This window comes from Cariama cristata, unplaced genomic scaffold, assembly GCF_000690535.1.
Source record: "Cariama cristata isolate BGI_N322 unplaced genomic scaffold, ASM69053v1 scaffold40472, whole genome shotgun sequence".
Taxonomy (NCBI): Eukaryota; Metazoa; Chordata; class Aves; order Cariamiformes; family Cariamidae; genus Cariama; species Cariama cristata.
The window spans coordinates 1-858 of record NW_009605110.1 but is presented as its reverse complement, the minus strand read 5'-3'; the positions used below and the strand labels follow the sequence as shown (position 1 = coordinate 858).

General features: G+C 62.4%; 1 protein-coding gene across 1 annotated transcript; it reads right to left on the bottom strand.

The window, feature by feature from the left end:
• Positions 1-553: 553 nt before the first annotated feature.
• LOC104158244 (kallikrein-11-like) lies at positions 554-809 on the bottom strand (the record flags this gene model as incomplete). Its single annotated transcript, XM_009695834.1, has 1 exon — positions 554-809. A coding segment is annotated over one exon (256 nt), but the record flags the coding sequence as incomplete, so codon positions are not given.
• Positions 810-858: the final 49 nt, after the last annotated feature.

The window sequence follows — 858 nt, the reverse complement described above, 5'->3', positions numbered from 1 at the left end:
CACCACCCATGGACACCTGGGTCCCTTCTCAGTAGAGATGCCACCACCCAATCCAACGCCAGTTGAGATCTCCATCCCTTGACCATCTGGGTCCCTTCCTGGTGGAGATGCCACCACCCATGGACACCTGGGTCCCTTCTCAGTAGAGAGTCCATTGAGGGGTCCATCCCTTGACCATCTGGGTCCCTTCTTGGTGGAGATGCCACCACCCATGGACACCTGGGTCCCTTCTTGGTGGAGATGCCACCACCCAACCCAACACCCGTTGAGATCTCCATCCCTTGACCATCTGGGTCCCTTCTCGGTGGAGATGCCACCACCCATGGACACCTGGGTCCCTTCTTGGTGGAGATGCCACCACCCAACCCAACGCCGGTTGAGATGTCCATCCCTTGACCATCTGGGTCCCTTCCTGGTGGAGATGCCACCACCCATGGCCACCTGGGTCCCTTCTTGGTGGAGATGCCACCACCCAACCCAACACCCGTTGAGATCTCCATCCCTTGGCCATCTGGGTCCCTTCCTGGTGGAGATGCCCCCACCCCACCCCTACCTTGGGGACTGGTGGTGGTCCCCCAGCCCATGACGGTGCAGTTGGTGCCCTTGGCCGGTGGAATTCTGGGAAGGGGCAGGGGTTGGACCTCGGGGGTGATGACGAAAGGAGGTTCGACGCGCAAAAGCATGAGGTCATCGGCGTAGGCGTGGTCGCCGCCCGTGACGGTAAAACCCGGGTGGACCACGATGTCCACGGCCGTGGCGTACTGCTCCCGCCCGGTGGGCGTGGTCAGGCTGTGCTGCCCCGCCCGTACCTGGATGTGGCTGGTGGGGGATGATGGACAGGTGAGGGGCGTGGTAGGG